General features: G+C 50.0%; 1 protein-coding gene and 1 long non-coding RNA gene across 21 annotated transcripts in view; one reads left to right on the top strand and one right to left on the bottom strand.

Annotated features, from left to right (window-relative positions):
* The window catches only part of FHAD1 (forkhead associated phosphopeptide binding domain 1), a 156,571-nt gene that overhangs the window by 103,354 nt on the left and 33,810 nt on the right, over positions 1 to 19,407 (top strand). For 14 of the 20 annotated variants that reach the window (XR_012425833.1, XM_065529680.2, XM_074019591.1 and 11 more), the window contains 7 exons: positions 583 to 690; positions 927 to 1,034; positions 4,841 to 4,948; positions 8,652 to 8,759; positions 13,867 to 14,040; positions 16,178 to 16,403; positions 18,311 to 18,395. Coding sequence is in view for 19 of the 20 variants with exons in the window: in XM_065529680.2 (XP_065385752.1) it covers positions 583 to 690; positions 927 to 1,034; positions 4,841 to 4,948; positions 8,652 to 8,759; positions 13,867 to 14,040; positions 16,178 to 16,403; positions 18,311 to 18,395 (917 nt within the window). In the remaining variant the exon portion in view is untranslated. The remainder of the gene's footprint in view (positions 1 to 582; positions 691 to 926; positions 1,035 to 4,840; positions 4,949 to 8,651; positions 8,760 to 13,866; positions 14,041 to 16,177; positions 16,404 to 18,310; positions 18,396 to 19,407) is intronic. The other 6 variants (XM_074019596.1, XM_074019577.1, XM_074019564.1 and 3 more) reach the window with 2 other exon arrangements.
* LOC135967244 (uncharacterized) overlaps positions 11,098 to 19,407 on the bottom strand; it is a 29,614-nt gene continuing 21,304 nt past the window's right edge. The window contains exon 3 of the long non-coding RNA XR_010581248.2: positions 11,098 to 11,504. This is a non-coding gene — a long non-coding RNA (uncharacterized lncRNA). The remainder of the gene's footprint in view (positions 11,505 to 19,407) is intronic.

The following is a 19,407-nucleotide window of genomic DNA, read 5'->3' as shown; positions in this document are numbered from 1 at the left end:
CTGCTCTTCTGCAAAAGCAGCCATAGACAATACACAGCAAGCACAGAGTGTTCCAATAAAACTTTATTCACAAAAACAGACCAGATTTGGTCTGTAAACCGTTGTTTGCTAACCTCTGGTTTAAAACACAGGCTTCAGAATCAAATGGGTCAGAGTTAGAATCCCTACTCATGTGATTTACTAGTAAACTGGGTGGATTCCTTCATGTAAGCCTGTTTCCTCGTCTGCAAGGTGGGAAGCGTGGTTATCACTGTGCCAGCCATTTCGTGCTCGTCATCCCATCCACCCCTCACATCAACCCAACACAGGAAGACTATTACTGTCTCCATTGTACAGGCAGGGCAACTGAGGCTCTGGTAGCTTTACTTCCCCAGTGTCTTACAGCTGGAAAGGATCAACCTGGGGCTCTACCCTGGGTCTCCTGACTCCAGAGCACATGCTCCGAGCTCCTAGACTCTGCTGCCCACAGCCTCCCCAGGGGAGTGTGGTGAGGAGTGAAGAGGTAGCCCATGCAGTGCCTGGCAGTGTCCAAATTCCTGCCATGGTAACCATGTCTATTAAACAACAGTCATTGGTTTCCAGGCTTTGGAGGAGCGCATTACGCAAGAGAGAAACAGAGCGAACGAGACTTTGGAAGAAGAACGGAAGAGAATGCAAGAGCTGGAGAGCCTCCTGGCCCAGCAGAAGAAGGTACGTGGCTCAGGGAGACAGAGTCAGCTCGAGCCCACATCAAGGCCCTGCAGCTAAGAAGGGTGGATCTGGGGCTCTGGTCTGGGCCCGCTGGCTCTGAGTTCCAGGGCTGTGCCGCCCACAGCCCCCCACAGGGAGGTGCAGTCAAGAGGGAAGAGGTAACCTATGTGGTGCCTGGCAGAGTCCAAATTCCTGCCACGGTAACCATGTCTATTAAACAATGATCCTTGACTCAGGCTTTGGCGGAAAGCATTACCCAGGAGAAGAACAGAGTGAAGGAAGCATTAGAGGAAGAGCAGACAAGAGTCCAAGAGCTGGAGAAACGCTTGGCCCGCCAGAAGGAGGTATGCCCGGGGAGATAGAGTCGGCTGAGCCCCAGTCGGCTTCAGGGCCATGTGGAATTAAGTTCAGAGCCGTTGATGATGGGGGTGAGAGCGTGGTGGAGCCTTCCTCATGGAGTTTACGTTTGGGTGGACTCAGCTACTTCAGGAAGCGTGGGAGACTCAAGGGAACCCCAGAGTTGTAGCCTTGACAACCAGTTGGGAAAAAACTGTAAACAGTGTAAAACACAGTCAGAGAGAGAGAGCGCTTGGGAGACAGGTAGGAATGGTGACATGGGCATATTCTGTGTTCCAAAGCACAGAAACGGTAGAATGACAGAGTCATGGGACCTCAGGGCTGCATGGACCCTCCACCAGCATCCAGCCTTGAGCACCACCGCTGAGGAATGTTCTCCACCCCAGGGCAGTCCATCCCCGCATGGATGCCTCAGGCCAACAGAAAGTTTTCCCTTTAGGTTGAGTTGGGTCAAACTCTTATGCCCCAGAAGAGTATCAATCCTCCGCCCTCCCCTGCGCTCCCACGAGGTACGTCCACTTCCTCTTCCACACGGTGACACAGATGTGTGAAAATACAGGCGCCCGCGCCCTGCATCTGCTCCTCCCCAGGCCCAAGCACCCTTGTTCCTCAGGTCCCTCACAGGACTGGAACCTGGTGCTGGCCCCCTCCTGTGGCCTGTGCTGCTCTCCAGAAGTCACAGACTGGGAAGCTCAGCGACTAAACAGGGTCTGTGGAGGTTACGTTTGGCCCCAGAATATTTTACTTTGAATTCATAGAATCTACTTAAAAGTTCAGATTTCCATCCACTCCCGAAAAGTCAGAAAATCTAGCCCTTGTTTCTACTTAGCAAAAATGGACTAGAAGCCCTACCGGGTAGCAGCAGTTTGCCACAGTTTTCACCACTCCCTATTGCATTAAACACAGCCCACGTCGTTTTTTGGTATCTGTCTGGGCTTCATAGGCATTTGAGTTTGTCACCCATCACTCATTTTCTTCCTAAAGGGAGGTGGCCAGAACCACTGTTCTCCAGCCACGGTAGCCTAAGGGGAGGACTTTTCCCTCCCTCATTGAAGATGTTCTACTTCTGTTAATATGTCTGAACTAGCTTTTGGGAAAGCTCTGCCACATTTGTGGATTCATGTTTAGCTTGTAGTCACCCTCAGATCCCTGATCCTTTTTCATGTCTGCTTTCATGAATTCCTCAGTCCTGACACAGCACAGGGGAGTGCGGGCTTTGCAGCCAGATGAGACACGAGTTCCAATCTGAGCTGGGCTACTTCCTGGCTGCAGCAGACCTATCACTACCTCCCTTCTCTAAGGGGCAACTGTGGGCTCAGATCTAGTGTATAATGGAGGGCCTGGCCCGGCTGCAGCAGACCTATCACTACCTCCCTTCTCGAAGGGGCAGCTGTGGGCTCAGATCTAGTGTATAATGGAGGGCCTGGCCTGTGGAATTATTGCTGAGTAAATGGCAGCTGTTGCTACTGTCTCTGCTGCCACTTGTGCCCCTTCTTCTGTTTGGGTATTTGTTTTTCATCAACATCGACTCCTCAAGTAAAATCCTTGCCCATCCATTGCTGCAGTCTCTGGCACAGCTGTGTCCTGCAGCCTCTCCCAGAGCATCACTGAGGTTTGCCCCCAAGTAATGCCTCCAGGGGTGGGGATGAGGAGCAGGGTCTCCAAGGAGTCACTTGAGTCAAATGCCCCAAGATGGGCTGGGCGCGGTGGCTCAAGCCTGTAATCCCAGCACTTTTGGAGGCCGAGAAGGGCGGATCGTGAGGTCAGGAGATCGAGACCATCCTGGCTAACATGGTAAAACCCCGTCTCTACTAAAAAATGCAAAAAACTAGCCGGGCGAGGTGGCAGGCGCCTGTAGTCCCAGCTACTCAGGAGGCTGAGGCAGGAGAATGGCATAAACCCGGGAGGCGGAGCTTGCGGTGAGCTGAGATCCAGCCACTGCACTCCAGCCTGAGCCACAGAGCGAGACTCTGTCTCAAAAAAAAAAAAAAAAAGCCCCAAGATGTCAACAGCAAAGGCCTGGGGAAGATCCTTGAATTTAGAGACTTTGAGGCCACGGGGCTCGGGAGAAAAATTCAAGCTTCATTGCAGAGAGGATCTGTGGTTGGGTCACCCTGGGTCTGTTAAAATGTCAGCCTACTTCTGGAAGAACTTCTCTGTGGCTTCCTATCGGGGAAAATTGAAAGAGCAGCCCCAGCCACAGGCTCCATTCAACTGCCAGTGGCTATTTGATTTTCTTTTTTTCTGTCTCCCAGTCTGCAGGGCGGCGGCATGATCTTGGCTCAGTGCAACCTCTGCCTCCTGGGTTCAAGCGATTCTCATGCCTCAGCCTCCCAAGTAGCTGGGATTACAGGCGCACACCGCCACGCCTGGCTAATTTTTTGTATCTCTAGTAGAGACGGGGTTTCACCGTGTTGGCCAGGCTGGTCTTGAACTCCTAGCCTCAAGCGATCTGCCTGCCTTGGCCTCCCAAAGTGCTGGGATTACAAGCGTGAGCCACCGCACCCGGCCTGATTTTCTTTTCATTAGCTCTTCCGCCACATTATCAGGGTTTTTAAGGTCAACAGAATCACTAGGTCATAATCTGGATCTTGAGGTCATGTTCAAAGTTAATCCCCATTATCCGTTGTGAACTTGGAAGCACGGCAACTGGGTATGTAGGGCCTACGTGTGAGCCAGGCAAGGCCTCTCTTCCCAGTAGTACCTGTCCTGGCTACAGAGGAGCTGCCCAGAGGAAGGCCTGGCGAGTGTAGACGCAGAGTCAGACACAGCAGAGCCAACCCTAAGTCCCTAGGAAGTGCCTCAAAGTCTCTTTCACAGTTCACGGGAAAATGTCCTACCTCAAAACCCACTTCAAAGGATCCAAATAAACATGAAATTCTTATGATGTCACTTTTCTTCTGCTTTAAGGCTGGTGTTGGGACAGCAGAGTGTTGGAGTTTTGTCAAGTGCTTTTCACTGCAAAGTGTACAATATCCTCAGCCATATTCTGGATTAACCACTTTTTGCGGGCTCGTCTGGGGCCCTCACCACTGGTTATAATGGCAACCATCTTCCAAGTTCTAAATACCTGACAGTTAACCTGGTGTTTGAAAGACAAGCCATTGGAAAATAGAGGTGGCCCTTCTCGTGGTGACTGGAAACAGGCTGGCAACATATTTCCTTTGGTGATTTACGTTAAGCTGTTTAGTTGAATAGCTTACCAGCAAGTAACTTCCCAGACAAAACTCCTTGATTAGGGCACTCAATACTGGCCACACTTTCGTCCCTGCATCCTACCAGAACATTGCCTGTCCCTTCTAGAAATTGGCATATTGTGGCTCATTAATCCAACATACTGCCCTTCTCTTGAAACCGAATTCTGTTGAAGAGATTTATTTCAATAATGGAAATTCCATTATTAACAAGACTCTTCTTTTGATCAGAGAGGCTGCCTGGCCCTGTGACAGGAAGCTGCGCCTGCTGCTCCCGGGTTCCCTGTCCAGAGCTCTTTATTCAGGCTCCGTGCTTTCCTCTGCGCAGACTTCAGATCCTGGCCTCACCTCTGACAAAGGGTGTGGCTCTGGGCCCTCAGACTTCCTGCTCCTCGGTTTCCTCATCTGTAAAATGGGTCACTCTCAGCACTTCTCTGACAGAGTTGCTGTGAGACTGAAGGGCTGGCCAGGGGCCCAGGCGTATCTAATAGCCGCCCCAACACTTTGGCTGTTATTGTTACTATGATTATTATGATCATTACTAGCAATTTCCCCCCTAAATGTGCAGGCCACCAAGTGCACTGGCCGTTGATTTGCAGGTTTTGGAGAGCAGCATAGCCCATGAAAAAAGAAAAGCAAAGGAAGCCTTGGAGTCAGAAAAGAGAAAAGTTCAGGATCTGGAGAACCACTTAACCCAACAGAAGGAGGTATGAGCAGCAGCAGGAAAGAACCTTCTGGAAGGAGCTACTGGGAGATCCCTGGGAGGGTCTGGTGGGAAATCGGGCGGGTATCACAGTCACGCCTCCCTTTGAAGTGGCCAAGATCTGCCATTGACTGGCCATGTGACCTCTGGCAGATCGCCACCTCCCCATCCCTCAGCTTCCTTGTCTATGAAATGGGAATGCTAAGTCCCTGCCTCATCAGATTAGATGCTCTCAGGTGTAAAGTACACAGGACTGCACCCTGCATCCTAGAGGGCCCTCGGAAAGTTCTTTTTGCTCTCTGGTTCAGCTACCTAGGAAAGAGGGATCCTCCCCAGGAGAGAACCCTGGGTTTCAGCCTGGGTCAGGGGCTTAGCGAGCATCGTCCTCACGGTAGAGAGGCATGTGTGCCACACCCAGCATGGCCACGGGAGAAAGCACTGCTCCTGGCCTGGCCTGCTGGTGTCGTGGACTCTGGAGCAGGCCTTCCCTGGACTGGCTGAGGAGTAAAGGACACAAAGAGCACAAAAAGAGATAGCACAAGTGGGTGCATAGTAAGCCCACGTGGTTGTCACATCAGATAAGCCGCAGGAATCAGTGCCTTCTGGAAGGGACAAGCAGATGGGCACCCCAGGACAGAATGACACCAGGGAGGAAAGGAGGGGTCAGAGCTGGAGACATCCACATCCACCCACCCCAGTGCCACCAACCTAGGGGCCTGGCCCACCAGACACACCTGCCCAGAGCAGCATGAGAGGCAGGCCCTCAGGTCAGCCCGGATGCCCGGGTCACACCCTGGAAGTAAGAGCCGGGGAGCCAGGAGGAGGTCACTCAGGGACCCACATGGCATCTCCATGAGCTGGGCTTTGGGGACAGAGGTGGCACAGACACACACCTCCTGGCCCCCACAGAACTTCCAGAAACAGAGCTGATGGCTCAGTGAATGGTTTGATTTGGTTTCATTCATCTACCCATAAATATTCATTTATCCACCTGCTGATCTCAGTTTCATTCATCCACCCACCATGTGCCAGGCCCGGTTCTGGGTGCCACGGACATCGCAGTGAGCAAGACAGACCAGGGCCAGGCTGCCCAGAGCTTCCATCCTAGCGCAGGGAAACAGACAGCCTGCGGAAGCAGGGGCGGCTCCAGGGCCACAAAGCCAAAGCAGGCTGGAGGGTGCCCGAGGGCAGGACCACTCAGGAAGTGACATTCCAGTGAGAACTGGAAGGGAAAAGGAGCCTGGGGGCAGAGAGGACCACTGGATAAAGGGGCACAGGTGTGAAGGTCAGGACCTGAGCTTGCCAGGTTCGGGGGGGTGGGAAGGAGACTGGGTGAGGAATGAAACCAAAGCTGGCCCAAGATGGGAGGCACCAGGGCGCAGGGGAAGGAAATAGGTGGGAGAGACGGGAAGGAACTGCAGAGCTTGGTGGGCTAAAGGGTTCATTCTAGGCTCAAATCTCAGCTCTGCCCTAACAGGCTGTGTGACCCTGGGCATGCCCCTTGCCCTCTCCGTGCCCTCATCTGCCATGTGGGTGTGGTGGCAGAACCTCCCTACAGGTGTAATATGAGGAGTCAGTATATTCATGGCTTGGGATGCACCTGCCCTGTGAGGTCAGAGTCCAGGTGGGGTGGGCAGTTGAGTGGGCGCAGCAGGGTGGGGGTTGCACAGCCTGAAGCGAAGCCCTTGGCAGCGGGACAATGCCAAGCCCATGAGGGAAGTGAGGTCAGAGTCCAGGTAGGCAGAGGGAGCACAGACACGCTAAGGGGTGGGACCCAAACTGTGGTCACGGCTACCCCCAGAGCCTCCCTTATACATACGGGCCAGGGATGGGGTCCCGAAGCTCAGGCTACAGCCAGGCAGTGTCTTGGGCTCTGTGCCAGCCTGGTTATGAACATATAAACTCATCTTGCCAGGTGCGGTGGCTCACGCCTGTAATCCCAGTACTTTGGGAGGCCGAGACAGGCAGATCACTTGAGGTTGGGAGTTCAAGATCAGCCCAGCCAACATGGTGAAACCCTGTCTCTACTAAAAATACAAAAGTTAGCCGGGCCTGGTGGTGCACGCCTGTAGTCCCAGCTGCTCGGGAGGCTGAGGCAGGAGAATCACTTGAACCTGGGAGGTGGAGGTTGAAGACAGCCGAGATCATGCCACTGTATTCCAGCCTGGGTGTCAGAGTGAGAATCCGTCTCAAAAAAAATGTAAATTTAAATTTAAAAATTAGAAAAAAGAAAAAGAAAAAGCCTCCTGCCTCCAAGTGGGCAGGGCTTGAATCAGGGCCCAGAGGCCGAGCGGTTAAGGCGAGGGCCCTGGCATCTAAGCCTGCACCACCGCTTCCTGGTGATGACACCTTGGAACACTGCTTGTCTTTATACTGCCTCCTTAAAGGAGCCTGCATTTCCTTTCTTGTGAAACGGGGATAATCAGATAGATGGTCTCTGGGGTTTGCAGATTGGATGCACTAACACATTCTGTGCACTATTTTCATTTGCAACGCACCAAGCAGTGCATAATAAGAGAAGGGGAAGAGCCCTCACCACAGGGCATGCGGAAGGGTGTGGGTGGCCTTGTAGGACGGGCAGGACTTAGACCTGCAGGGCAAGGATTGAACCATCTTAAGTGAAGACTTGGCAGTGAGAAAAAGCCAGGTCTGCATTGGGAGATGTGGTCCGGTAGGGGGGCCTGGGAGTTGGATATGCAGAGCCGGGTGGGGTGGGTGAGTGCCACACACGTGATGTTAACACTGGCAACATTGGGAACATCGTCTTTCCTTCAGGACCACACACATCTTGAGTCTCATACTGTCCCTTGAATTAGGATATTCCCATCTCCTATCACTGCATGCCCTGTAACAATTTTCATTCGTTTTTCTTTTTGCCAATAATACCTGTGCATTAAAGAAAATTTAGAAGATATAGACCTGTGAAAAGAACAAAATAAAAGTTGCCATAATCCCAATTCCCCCCAAATAACCGTCACTTACATTTCAGTACATACTCCTCTGGTCTTTTGTTGTACATATACACGTATATTTAAAATCCTTTTCTTGCGAACTTTATGTTGGTGGGGGCGGGGGTGGTGTATAATTGCAAGAGTTTCAACAGCTGCAGATAGAGTTTTTCAAGCCCTCCCTAGCTGTTTACCTCCCAGGGCATGTACAGGTGAGTCTGGGCCTCCGATTCCCTCCCCGTCACCAGGTATATGGCGTTTGTGTTCTCAGCTACAAACTGACCTAGACAGGAATTTTGGGAACCCATGCCTTTGTAGACTGGCAGTGGCTGCCTCGGTCCTCCTTTGGAGCCATTGACATGGGTCTACAGAGACAGAAGGCACCTCCCCAGCACTGTCTGTCCTGCCCCACCTCCCAAAGAGCCAGGTACTTCCAACAAAGGCCAGCATCGGTGCCAGCACATGCCAGTTTATTCAGTGACTCAGCGCCAAATACCAGGACCCAACCACTCACCAGCATGTCACTTCCTGAACACCTGCCTTGAAATCTTGAATGATGACTCACTCACTCCTTTACACACATGACTAAGATATGGCTCCCGGGTTCTCACCTCTGTCCCCAGTGGGTGCTTTGTTCCTTGAGATCTTTCTCTCCAACCCTGACTTGGTGGCTTCCACAGTGACTCGTCCTGGTTTCCCTTTTCGGTGTCATTTCCCTTTGAGGGCACAGGCCCTCAAACCACTTTCATTGACTTCCAGGTCTCAGAGAGCAGCATTGCCTACGAGAAACGCAAAGCGAAGGAGGCCATGGAGAAGGAAAAGAAAAAGGTGCAAGACCTGGAGAATCGCTTAACCAAGCAGAAAGAGGTATGAGCCGCAGGGAGGGAGAGACAAGAGGGGCCCAGCACGGCGAAGGGCAGTGCGCCAGAGCCAGGCTCTGGGTTCAGATCCTACCTCTCCCCATGGCTGGCTGTGGAACTTCAGGCAAGAACCCTAACATCTCTGTGCCTTAGTTTCCCCACTTATGAAATACACCTAATACATACAGATCAATCTCCTTGAGTTGTTGTGAGACATGACTGCTGTTATACCCACAGAACACATGGAGAGGCACTCAGCATTCCACATACATGTGTCAGCTGCCCGTGTTAGCATGGCAAACTCATGACTGGGAAGTGGAGGGACAGGATCCAAAGCCTGGACTGTCTGACTCCCCAACCCTAAATCTTCACCCCTCCCTCTCTACTGCACTTCAGCTTTGGGCTCAGCTGCCTAGCTTAAGAGAGGAGATGTTGGCCGGGCGCAGGGGCTCACACATGTAATCCCAGCATTTTGGGAGGCCGAAGCAGGCAGATCACCTGAGGTCAAGAGTTCGAGACCAGCCTGGCCAACATGGTAAAACCCCATCTCTACTAAAAATGCAAAAATTAGCTGGGTGTGGTAGCATGCACCTGTAATCCCAGCTACTGAGGAGGCTGAGGCAGGAGAATCGCTCGAACCCGGGAGGTGGAGGTTGCAGTGAGCTGAGATTGCGCCATTGCACTCCAGCCTGGGTGACAGAGCAAGACTCCCTCTCAAAAAAAAAAAAAAGAGAGGAGATGTAAGGGTATGGACACCTAGGTTTCTGATCAGGCCGATATCAGTTTTCCAAGCAGAGCTTGTTGTCATAGTTATCATCACCTTCATAATCAAAATGCATTTACTGTTATCACTGAGAATTGTAAACATAGTAGGAATAGAAGTGGATTTCGCATCTGACCCTGTCTTGGGTACATAAGCAGTAGGGCATAATTCGCTTTTCCTGGGTCCCAGCAGTACAAAACACATACACACACAATTACCAATATGTCAAAGTCAAAGCCCAGTTGACAAACATGCAACCTGGCAATGATGGGTTAAATTTAAATGTAGGTGACTATGACTTCAAAGGATTTTCGGGATCAGCTAGGACTAAAAAGGTCTCTATTCACATCAACCTTGGATCATTTTCTTCAAAGAAAGATTTGCAAACATTAGCATGCATTTGGATCTCTGGGGAATTTATTTTTAAATGCCTGTTTCTTGGACCCCACCCCAAGAAGTTCTGACCCCCTGGGTGGAGGACAGACTCAGGAAGCTGCATGTTTCGTAAGCAGCCCAAGTGGCGCTGATGCACTTTAAACAAGGCTGCTCTAGGGAAGCTAGTCAGGAAGGCACATCTGCATTGCACGTCAGCCCTGGACACCAGTCTTCAAGGAGGGACCTGGAGTAACTGGCATGTGTCCAGAGAAGGCAGACGAGAGTTGGGTGAAGTGATGCAGGACTTGTCAGCCCAGGGCCGTCACGGTCACAGAGGACCCCTGCAGGGAGGCACATGCTGCAGGCCGTGGGAGAGCCCGAGAAAGGCAGCCTCTTCCCAAGCAGCCGTGTCCCCCAAACGATGTACCATGGATCCTCCATGAAATACACTATGGGTAGGCGAAAAGGCGAGGTTAAAGTTTTAAAAGTAGGTAAGTCGGGACGTAAAAGGGATCCGGAAAGAGACTAATGAAAAAAAAAAAAAAAGTGTATCATGAAATCAATGAATGAGTCACAATTTTTCCTCTAGCAGTTACAGCGCAAGGGAAAGCCCAGCTGGTTGTACAATTTGCTAGACAAAAATGGACCAACTGCTCGTGGAAATATGACCATTCTTGGTACTAGACCAGAGAGAATCTCTCCTACAGGTCATTACGTAGAGGATTCTGCAACAAGCAACCTTCTCAACAATATCCTTAGAACAGAAACATCAGAAGGTAGGGTCTTGGCCAGGCGCAGTGGCTCATGCCTGTAATCCCAGTACTTTGGGAGGCCAAGGTGGGTGGATCACCTGAGATCAGGAGTTCAAGCCCAGCCTGACCAACATGGTGAAACCCCGTCTCTACTGAAAATACAAAAATTAGCCAGGCATGGTGGCGCATGCCCGTAATCCTAGCTACTGAGGCTGAGGCAGGAGAATCACTTGAACCCGGGAGGTTGCAATGAGCCAAGATCATGCCATTGCACTCCAGCCTGGGCAATAGAGTGAGACTCCTTCTCAAAAAAAAAAAAAAAATGAGGTCTCATGGCAGCCCTCAAAGTAGACAGGTGACATTACCCTAGACAAGCAAGAACAGGACCCAGCCCAGGGATTCACCATTTACCAGGAAAATCCAAAGAAATACAAGTAGAGTCAGGTAGAGAGTTGTGTGTTTGCACATTATTTTATTTGTACACTCGGAAGAGCAATCAAAGATTGATCTCATCTATATAGGCAAAATAGAAAAGGGAGAGAGGGAAAAGAAAGGAATTTCCAATGCATGGGACCGGTGGACTTTGTTCTCCTATGCTTGGGACAAGCTGCTGAGCAGCTGGCAGGGAGCAAAGATGGCAGGCCACGTGATCTACTGATAATCAGGGCAGCTTCACAGCTCTTCAAAGAAACAATTTCAGTTTGTTGTGGATTATTTGGGACACCTGGGGTGTGTCGCTGAACTGTACATGACAAGCTACTCTGTGGGATGCCTGCCAGTGTCTCCAGTGAGCACCTCCGTAGGCCAGGTCCGCATGAGGTCCTCCGTGGAATATCCCAACAGTAACAGCAAGGTTAAGACCCTGAAAAAGAATCAGACGGAGTTAAGCGGAGGTACGCAGAGGATGCAGCAACTCCCAGGAGAGGCTTGCAGGAATAACATGATGAAAATGGTATAGGGATTTAATATTTTCAAAAAAAAGTGTTTTCTTTCCTGATTATAAAAAAAAAAAAAACAAGACACCTGTCATTCTAGAAAACTTGAAAAAAAAAAAAAAAACAGAAAATCACTCCAAAGAAAATAATAACTAACAGAGTCCACTGAGCACAGTTGCCACTGTCGACATTTTGATGTGATTCCTTCCAGACCGCCTTTGTGTTGAACCTCAGCATCGACATCGATAAATACCGATTTATGACCAAGTTAGTGATTTACACTGTGACACTGTGCACAGTGCTTTGGATGCTATTTTTGATATTTAACATACGATGTGTCAACCTTAAATAATGAGATTGTCTAAGCATAGAGTTTATTCGAGCTCAAAGCTTGAGGACGGCAACCCAAAAAACAGACTTCAAAAGAATGAGTCAGCATTCCAAAGCAGGGAGGTGAAAATTTCACTTTGATAGGCAGTTAACAGGATCGCACCATCTTCCACACAAGGTCAGCACATGCGGTTATAGCCCTTTGGTTGGTCACAGCTTGCTACATTCCTGGGAAAATTGCTTTAATATTCCAGGATGAGGGGTGATCATCTGAAGGAGTCTTATCTCTGGCGCTGCCAGGGCTTTCCCACTCATTTACAGAAAAGAACAGAAGTTGCAGGTGCGTGCTACGTGACCCAGGCCCCACAGCCACATTCCTCTCGAGTCTCAAAATAATGTAAGGTTTCAACCGCTTTAAGTTTGAATGATTTTGGCCATTCACAGTGACTCACGCCTGTAATCCCAGCACTTTGGGAGGTTAAGGTGGGAAGATCACCTGAGGTCAGGAGTTCAAGACCAGCCTGGCCAACATGGCAAAACCCCATCTCTGCTAAAAATACAAAAATTAGCCAGGTGTGGTGGTGGGTGCCTGTAATCCTGGCTATTTGGGATGTTGAGGCAGAAGAATCACTTGAACCCGGGTGGCGGAGGTTGCAGTGAGCCAAGATCGCCACTGCACTCCAGCCTGGGCAACAGAGCGAGACTCCGTCTCAGAAAAAAAAAAAAAAAAAGTTTGAATGATTTCATTTTGCATAGAATGTCTCAGTGTCATCAAACAATCTTCTGTGACCCAGGTTTGCACTGTGCTGGATGGATCCCAACTTCTTTTCTTCTCCCCTGGGTTGGTTTCTCACTCTTCACTAGTGCAGCAGATGCCCAGCTAACCCACCCTGTGCATCAGTCTTTACGTCCTTAGGAAAAACTCCCTAAAGTGGAGTTGCTGAGTCACAGGACTTGCACATTTTCAGGCTCATAATACACATTCCTGAATGAGTGTCTAGAAAAGTCACAGCAGTTTGCACCTCCACCAACAGAGTTTAAGAATGCCTAGTACTTCGAATATATTTTAAATTGGATTAAATAATGTTCATAAGATGCCCAGCACAGTGCCACTCAAGAAGCCCACACTTCACATTTATTGCAGGAGGGACTCAAAGAGAATAGAATGTTGACTATGAAAGATCGAAAGAATCTTTCATGCGGTGGTGGGTGCGGTGGCTCACGCCTGTAATCCTAGCACTTTGGGAGGCTGAGGCAGGTGGATCATGAGGTCAAGAGATCGAGACCAGCCTGGCCAATATGGTGAAACCCCGTCTCTACTGAAAATACAAAAATTAGCTGGGTGTGGTGGCATGCGCCTGTAGTCCCAGCTACTTGGGAGGCTGAAGCAGGTGAATTGCTTGAACCCGGGAGGCGGAGGTTGCAGTGAGCTGAGATAGCACCATTGCACTCCAGCCCAGGTGACAATGTGAGACTCCATCTCAAAAAAAAAAAAGAATGGGTTCCAGGATAAGGGATAAGAGATGCCCAGGACAGGGCCGCCGGAGCCCTGGAGGAAAGGGGGGTGTCCTGGAAGCAGGTGTTGCAGTGAAGGAGAGAAGGGACTCAGCACATTCATCTTGGAGAACAGATTTAGAGACAGACATGACAGCCTTCCTCAAATATTTAAAGGGCTGTCTCATAAAAGAGAAATAAAACGTTCTCAACGAGCTCCAGGTGACAGAACTGAGCTCAGAGACCAGAAATCACAAGGAGACAGATCTCCGCTGAATGTGAAGACGAGTTCTATAATAATTGGAACCTTCCAGAGAAGGCATAGACTTTGTACTTTAAAAGAATCGACAGAATAATTAGAGAATAGACTTTGCCCCCTCCCTGAAGGTTGGGGAGAAGGGGACTGGGTAAATACGTATTCCTGAATGTCTGTTATTTTGCTATTTGTTTTTTTTTTTTGTCTAGGAATTAGAATTAAAAGAGCAAAAAGAGGATGTTTTAAGTAATAAATTAAATGACGCACTAGCCATGGTTGAAGAGACTCAGAAAACAAAGGCAACTGAAAGTCTAAAAGCAGAGAGCCTCGCCTTGAAATTAAATGAAACATTAGCTGAACTGGAAACTACCAAGACAAAAATGGTAAGTCGGTGCCTTCCAGGAACGGGAGAATTTTTCTCCCAATAGAAGATTACAGTGCGTGAGAATGTGTGGCTTAGACCAGGGCTTCTTGGCCTCAGCACTGCTGATGTTCTGGGTCAAGTAGCACTTTCCTGTGAGGGGCTGTCCTGAGCATCTTAGGATATTTAGCACCACCCCTGTTCTCTACCCACCGGATGCCAGGAGCCCTCTCCCCACAGTCGTGATCACCAAAAATGTCTTCAGACATTGCCAAGTGTCCCTTAATGGCCCCCTAATGAGAAGCGTTGGTTTAGAATGAAAGGTACACAGAGCTAGGATGCCCCGTCTGCAGGGTATTCTGAGATGTTGTAATGCAGGTTCCTCACAGGATCAGAATGCCTGGAGAGCCTCGGGACCGAGTGATGAGTGATGATTCCACAGGCTTTAAGACAATGCATTAAAGCGTAGGCTCGGTATTCGAGGCCCTCCAAAATCAGGGCTCCATGTGCATTCACTCTGTCATCCACACGCTCAACCGACAGGTTTCTGAGCCAGGAAGTCATGAAGGTGAATCTCCCAAAAGAGAACGAAGTAAATTTCACGAGGGTGTGGCGTTGGAGAGAACAGGTCTGGGTGTGGCACGTGGTGGACCAGAATCATAAGGACCTGACCTTGGTGGGAGCTGGGGGAGGTGTGGGAGGGAGGGAGTCGCAGGAGAGAGTTATGATGGCAGGACTTGATAACTGCTGGTAGGACGTGAGCACCAAGGAGAGCACAGTGCCAAAGGAGACTGCACGCTTCAGGCCAGGGTGCTTGGGGACCTGATCGCGTAAGGACGACATAGGGATAGGAGTATGGAGGTCTGGGGTCATGGTGGGGGTGTTCTCTTGGAGCAACCCTCTTTTGGAGAAGAGGAGACAAGAGGAGGAAGGCGAGGATAGGGCATCAAAGTTCAAAAGCCCCCCAGCTTTGGGTACACAATAGTTTTGGGAGAGAAAGCAAGACAAGAGCTTAATCTGGAAGGCAGCCTCCTAGGCAGGGTCCTTGGAAGAGCAGGCATGTGTGAGTGTGTCGGGCAAAGAATGTACCTGTCATGGGGAGATCAGAGGCCGAGGCCCAGCACGTCACCTGGGAATAGGGAGCAGGACAGGGTGAGTTTGGAGTAGCAGGCGGGCATTGAGGAGGAGGTGCTGGGATGCAAACGCCAAGGGGAGCCTCAGGAGGGAGTGTTTGGATGTGGGAAAGCAGCAGATTTGCCATTTGGGGGTCATTAATTTTTTGTTTTTAAGAAATGCAAATTCTGGCTGGGCACAGTGGCTCGCACCTATAATTTCAGCACTTTCGGGGTCAAGGTGGGTGGATCATCTGAGGTCAGGAGTTTGAGACCAGCCTGGCCAAATGGTGAAACCTCGTCTCCACTAAAAAAAATATGAAAATTAGCTGAGTGTGGTGGTACACTCCTGTAGTCCCAGCTACTTGGGAGGCTGAGGCAGGAGAATACCCTGAACCCAGGAGGCAGAGGATGCAGTAAGCCAAGATCATGCTACTGCACTGTAACCTGGGTAACAGAGCAAGACTCTGTCTCGAAAGAGAGAGAAAGAGAAAGAAGAGAGAGAGAGAGAGAGAGATAAAAGAAAGAAAGAAAAAGAAGGAAGGAAGGAAGGAGAGAGAGAGAGAAAAAAAGGAAAGAAAGGAGAAAGAAAGAAAGGCAAATTCATTTGCTTTTTCTTATGAAATTGTTCATTCATTAATTCCACAAATATCTATCAAACATCAAATGCTGTGGGCATAGCAGTAAGTAAAAACAGACACATTTCTGCTGTTACGAATTTTACATTCTAGAGGGCATGAGAAACAAACGATTAAAGGCTTCAGGGACAATGAAACAGACGCTGGAATAGGAAGTGTCTGGGGTTGCTCCTGATAGGTGGTCAGGGAGGGCCTCTCGGAGGAGGTGACGCTGGAGCTGAGCCCTGAGAGTCAAGAAGGAGTTGGCCATGAAAGGAGCTGTGGAAGAAGTGTACAGGGCAGAAGGAACAGCACGTGCTAAGGCCCTGGGGTGGGGCCCAGTTTAGCACCTGTGTGTACCCAGGGTGTATATTATGGTTGCTGTCATACCCAGCTCCCAAGACCACACTGAGTGACACTCTGTTCCCAGATCTTGATGGAAGAGCGGCTAATCCTGCAGCAGAAGACGGTAAAGGCCGTCCAGGATGAGCAGGAATCACAGAGACATGGATTTGAAGAAGAGATCATGGAATATAAGGAGCAAATCAAACAGCACTCCCAGACGATTGTGAGCCTCGAAGAGAAACTCCAGAAAGTCAGTCAACACCATAAAAAAATAGAAGGCGAGATTGCAACATTGAAGGACAACGACCCGGGTAAGTCCGAAGGGGGACCAAGGAAATCTTAGTGTTCGGGGTAGGTTCTGATTGTCCGCTGGGTCCCAACAGGCTGATGGTTAAGAAAAAGGCCGTGCCTTATTCAAAAGCTCATTCATTCTCTGAGGCCCCCTTTTGTTCTTGTTACACAACGATGTCAGAAGCCCTCCGAGGCCCAGGTTCAGCAGAAGTCATGGCAATGAGTTGGGACATCCTTTGTGCCGACCCAGTGAGCCGGCGAGACACACAGGCTACCAGGGCTGTCAGAGCTGTCAGGGCAGCACGAAGTGGAATCATCTTTTCCACATGAAAACATCTCGTGTGGGGGCCTTTCAAAGGCTTCTCTCTGCCATTGGCCTTTTGCATCTTCACTAATGCACTCATTACCAGCCAGGATTTGTCCCTTAAAAAATAAACCCAAAAGAAGCTGAAAAAAGAACTCAGACTTGTAAGCACTTATTTGCCCCAAACGGCCAAGGTAAGGTATTATTGTAAAGTTGTTAAGCTCTTGGAGAAAGTTCTGGAAGTAGAGGACTCAGGCCAGGGTATCCCAGCCTCAGCCCTGTTGACATTTGGGGCAGGATCATTTTTTCATGGATGGGACTGAACTGGGCACTACTGGGTGTTAGCAGCCTCCCTGTCCTCCACCCACCAGCTGCCAGTGGCACCCCTACCCCAGCTGTGACAACCAAAAATGTCTCCAGACATTGCCCAATGTCCCCTAGAGGCAAACTCACTCCTGGTTAGGAAACACGGCTCTAGTTCCCAGCAAGTCGGCAAGCCGTCAGGACTTCCCTCATTCATTCACTCATTCAGCTCTCTCGGTGGAGCTTCTATTACGTTCCGATCTCATGTAGGCACTCGGGATCCAGTGATGGACAAGCCAGTTTTTGTCCCCGTGGTAACAAAATTATTGCCCTGACAGGTGATCCAGGATGAATAGGGCACCATGACAAGGACGAAGAGTGGGATTCAGTTTCCCAACCCAGAGTCCAGGTCAGAGGAAGCGTGTTTGAGGTTGAGCTGGGGGCTGGGTTCAGTGGCTCATGCCTGTAATCCCAGCACTTTGAGAGGCCAAGGCTGGCAGATCACGAGGCCAAGAGATTGAGACCATCCTGGCCAACATGGTGAAACCCCGTCTCTACTACAAATACAAAAATTAACCAGGCGTGGTGGCGTGCGCCTGTAGTCCAGCTACTCAGGCTGCTGTGACAGGAGAATCGCTTGAACCCGGGAGGCAGAGGTTGCAGTGAGCTGAGATTGCACCACTGCACTCCAGCCTAGCAACAAAGCGAGACTGTCTCAAAAACAAAAAAAGAGATCAAGCTGGGACCTGAAGGGTGATGTCCAGGTCAGAGCGAGGTGTTTGAGATTGAGCTGGGACCTAAAGGGTGACTGCATCTTTGTCACCCCCGTACTTAGACCAGTGTGCACTCCACACATGTTTGTTGAAGGAATAAACAAGTGAGTGAACACGTGAGTGAGTAGTGAGACAGGACGCCAGAGGCGGTGCACTGAGGTGTAAATGGGAGGTGAGGAGAGGAAGGTGCTAAACACAGATTCTTCTTCCAAGAGAGACAGGCAGGCGGTGGGACCAGGGGCTGAGGCTGCACTGCTCACCAGCTTAGCCAAGTGGGTCGCCAGCAGCTTCCATCACTCCGGTGCCCCTTTCCCTGTCTATAAGTGGACTTGATGGCCCCTGCCTTCTAGAGTAACTGGGACAATCTCATGGCCACGCACTTTGGGAGAGCCCCCAGCCTGTGACACAGCACACATGTGGGTCTCACAAGGTGGAGAGGGCTGCAGGTGGAGGCAGGGTTTGTAAGTTGTGAAAGACACAGGTGTGCTTGTAAGCAAAGGGGAAAGACAGCCTCCTCTCACAACGATCACATGTCTCTCTGATACAGCCCAAAAGGAGGAAAGGCCGCAAGACCCTCTGGTGGCTCCCACGACGGACAGCAGTGCCAAAGACATGGCGTACGAACACCTGATGTGAGTACCCGCGGGTGCGTGAGCGCCAGGCATTCTCACCGGCACCACCTGGGTGGGGGCAAACAGGCAACCAGCCCCTACCTGGGCCACACTGTCAGAAGCCATACAAAGAGCTGGGCCTGCTGCCTTTCCAGTGCTGCTTCCACTTCCCCATTCCTTCAAGGCAGGGCAATGTCGTGGAAAGATTTAGATGGATCTACATTCAGATCCCTCAGCCTGTTTTCTGCTGTTTATAACAGAATACCCAAAACTGGGTGATTTATAAAGAAAAGAGATTCATTTCTTACAGTTTTGGAGCCTGAGAAGTCCCAGGTTGAGGGGCTGCATCTGGTGAGGGCCTTCTTGCTGTTGGGGACTCTCTGCAGAGTCTGGGAGTGGTGCAGGGTATCACATGTCCAGGGGCTGAGTGTGCTAACTCAGGTCTCCCTGCCTCTTTTTATAAATCCACAGTCTCACTGCCATGATAATCCATTAATCCACTAACCCAGTAGCCCACAAATCCATTAATCCATAATTGTACTTTCGTGACCAATCACTTTATAAAGGCCCCACCTCTCAATACTGCCACCTTGGGGGTTAAGTTTCAACTTGAGATTTGGAGGAGACGAACATTCAAAACATAGCAGATTCCAACTTGACACTTTCCAGCTGTGTGACCCTGGGCAAGTCACGCCACATCACTGAGCCTTAGCTTCCACGTCTGTGAAGTAAGGCTGTACATGCCTAGTGCTTGGGAAATCTAGCTAATACTACTATTAGCTATTTTTCCCGAGGATCAGCTAGAGGCAAGCCCATTCATAGGTGTTATTAAGCAGACAGAGATTTCAAACAGTGGAGACCACTTGGTGGGGTGGGGCCCTGCAAAGGTGAGAAGTTAAGGAGTTGGCTAAATGACCTCAAATAAATGATTTCAACCTTCCTGACTCTGAGAGCCAGTGAGTCTATAAAGAAGTCTATCCTCGAAGAACTGATAGTTTTCAGAGAAACAAACGTATGAATGGGAAAGATCCAG

This window comes from Macaca fascicularis, chromosome 1, assembly GCF_037993035.2.
Source record: "Macaca fascicularis isolate 582-1 chromosome 1, T2T-MFA8v1.1".
Lineage (NCBI taxonomy): Eukaryota > Metazoa > Chordata > Mammalia > Primates > Cercopithecidae > Macaca > Macaca fascicularis.
Note: the sequence above shows the minus strand (reverse complement) of the source record. Positions and strands in the feature narration are given on the sequence as shown.